The sequence below is a fragment of the Macrobrachium nipponense genome, chromosome 49 (assembly GCF_015104395.2).
Source record: "Macrobrachium nipponense isolate FS-2020 chromosome 49, ASM1510439v2, whole genome shotgun sequence".
NCBI lineage: Eukaryota > Metazoa > Arthropoda > Malacostraca > Decapoda > Palaemonidae > Macrobrachium > Macrobrachium nipponense.
This window is the reverse complement of record NC_087224.1, coordinates 15946433-15949236: the sequence shown is the minus strand read 5'-3', so window position 1 is coordinate 15949236 and position 2804 is coordinate 15946433. Positions and strand designations below refer to the sequence as shown.

Genomic DNA, 2804 nt, shown 5'->3' with positions numbered 1-2804 from the left:
TTATCAGTTGAACAAATGACTGCACTGTTGCTGGCATCAGTGAAACAACATCAATAGAGGAAGTGTCTACCCTAACGGTGGCATTAATAGAGGAAGTGACTGTTGATGTTGGCATCAATATAGAAAGTGAATGAGTCGATGTTGGCATCAGTAGAGGAAGTGAATGCATTGATGCTTGTATCAGTAGAGGAATTGACTGTTAATATTGGCATCGGTAGAGGAAGTTCCTAGGAGAAGCCATTGGTTACTTTTGACATCAATGAAACAACAAACTGCATTGATGTTGGTATCAATAGATGAAGTGACTGCGCCAACGTTGCCATCAGTAGAGGAAGTGACTGCACCAATGTTGGCATCATTAGAGGAAGTGACTGCGTCGAAGTTGGCATCAGTAGAAGAAGTTGGTACCAATAGAGGAAGTGACTGTGCTAATGTTGGCATCAGTAGAGGAAGTGACTGCACTAATGTTGGCATCCATAGAGGAAGTGACTCTGCCAATAATGCTATTAATAGACTAATTAGAGGAAGAAATTGTACTAATGTTGGCATCATTATAGGAAGTGACTGGCTTTGAATGTTGGGCAATCCAATAAGGAGGTTTGGACTGGGCTATGTTGACCATAATGGAAGGTGGACTTATGCCAACGTTACCATCATTAAACGAAGTGACTCTGCTAATGTTGGCATCAATAGAGGAAGTGACTGCACTGATGTTGGCATCAATAGAGAAGGTGACTATGCCAACGTTGCCATCATTAAACGAAATGACTCTGCTAATGTTGGCATCAATAGAGGAAGTGACTGTGCTAATGTTGGCATCATTAGAGGAAGTGACTGCGCTAATGTTGGCATCAATAGAGGAAGTGACTGTGCTAATGTTGGCATCAATAGAGGAAGTGACTGCGCGAATGTTGGCATCAATAGAGGAAGTGACTGCACTAATATTGGCATCAATAGAGGAAGTGACTGCATGAATGTTGGCATCAATAGAGGAAGTGACTGTGCTAATGTTGGCATCAATAGAGGAAGTGACTGTGCTAATGTTGGCATCAATAGAGGAAGTGACTGCGCGAATGTTGGCATCAGTGGATCCAGCATCGGCAGCAGACGAAGAAGAAGAAAGAAGAGGAGGAGCCAGAAAAGTGATTGAGGCGCGAGCTGTCTTCCTCGCTGGAACCCTGTCAAGGGAGTCGTCGTCTGCCGTCGCCTCGCCATGATGGAATTGAAATTAATCGCAAAATAGGAGGCCAATAAGTGCCATTGGTCCGTCATCTATCTCATTTTGTCACATAGCGTCACGCCGCGGCAGCAGCGGCAGCAGCAGCAGCAGTAGCGTCACGGGGTCAGACCCCAGGCATCACAGAGCGTCACCTGCCAGTGTAGTAATCAAGAGGTGTTATATGGCCGACTTCACACAGTAATTAAGTTCGCTTCACACTGCGTCCACAAGTCCAAAGGATGATGCTGCGGCGGCAGCGGCTATGCGCGCGCTTTCGTGCGTACGTACACGCAGACGACATACACGTACACACGTACATGCACGTCTGTAGTCCCAATCCGCGATTCAACAGTTGAAATACGAGCGGGCAATTAACTACTAAATATATATCCTCTGAAGTTACTTTATTTTATGGGAAAAGGGCCTACGGAACGTATATATATATATATAATATATATATATATATATATATATATATATATAGATATCATATAATATATATAATATATATATCTATCATATATATACATAGATAGATAGATATCGTACCACAGATATGAATAGCATCAGATAATAGATAGATAGATTAGAATAGATAGATAGATTTAGATATATTTTTATATTAACTATACTGCCTATGTAATTTGCATTTATATTTGTGTGGAGATATATATATATATATATATAGATATATATATATATATATATATATATATATATACTATATATAGGTATATATATTGTAGAGAGAGTCCTGCCGCGTCTTGTGTCCAATAATCTGGAAGTGCTCTATTTAGGGAAGTCCCTGATCTTCCTCCTCCTCCTCCTCCAAGTCCCATAATTAAGGGCCTTTTCCCCGACTCCTCCTTTTGGAGGATTCCTGATGAAAATGCAGAATTGCTTCCTGATTCCATTACTTGTGCAAACGGAATGATCAAACATTATCTCTCTCTCTCTCTCTCTCTCTCTCTCTCTGTGAGAGTTTGATACATGAATGTCGTGTGAGGAACTCCTGTAATTCCAGCAGAGAGAGAGCGAGAGAGAGAGAGAGCTTGAGGCTGATTAGTAAACTCAGCCTGTCTAAGTGGGATGAGAGGTTGAGTGAGGCTGGACTAATATGCATATCGCAGAGATGGGGGGGGGGGGGGGGCCTCCGGAAAGCCCTATCCTTTTTAGCACTGGGCGACTTGAAAGCTGGTAGCTGGGAGATTTATTTGGGGTGGAAATTATAATTTTTTGGGGGAGGGGGTATTTTTGGGTGTGATTATGATATAAACTTTAAAAATTTGATATATATATATATATATATATATATATATATATATATATATATATATATATATATATATATATATGTCAGTACTTATATGTCACAGGAACTCATCTTTTTTTAAAGATTTTTTTATAGATATTATTTGTTTATTAATTAGCTAAACGTGGAACTGAACGAAATTCCCTCACATCCACCGGATAAGGAATCTGCAAGACCCCCAGGGAAGGTTGATTGCTAAGCCCTGGCGGAGGTTTGCGTCCCCTAAACCTTTTTCAAGATACGACGAAGGCTCTTGACTCGCGTCTCTTCATG

The 2804-nt window shown here is 40.8% G+C and overlaps 1 protein-coding gene across 1 annotated transcript; it reads left to right on the top strand.

The window, feature by feature from the left end:
- The first annotated feature begins 574 nt into the window (after nt 1-574).
- Nucleotides 575-1150, top strand: LOC135205247 (protein rtoA-like). The gene has a single exon (XM_064235595.1). It carries the CDS (start codon nt 575-577, stop codon nt 1148-1150), a length of 576 nt encoding a protein of 191 aa, XP_064091665.1.
- The last annotated feature ends 1654 nt before the right edge of the window (nt 1151-2804 follow it).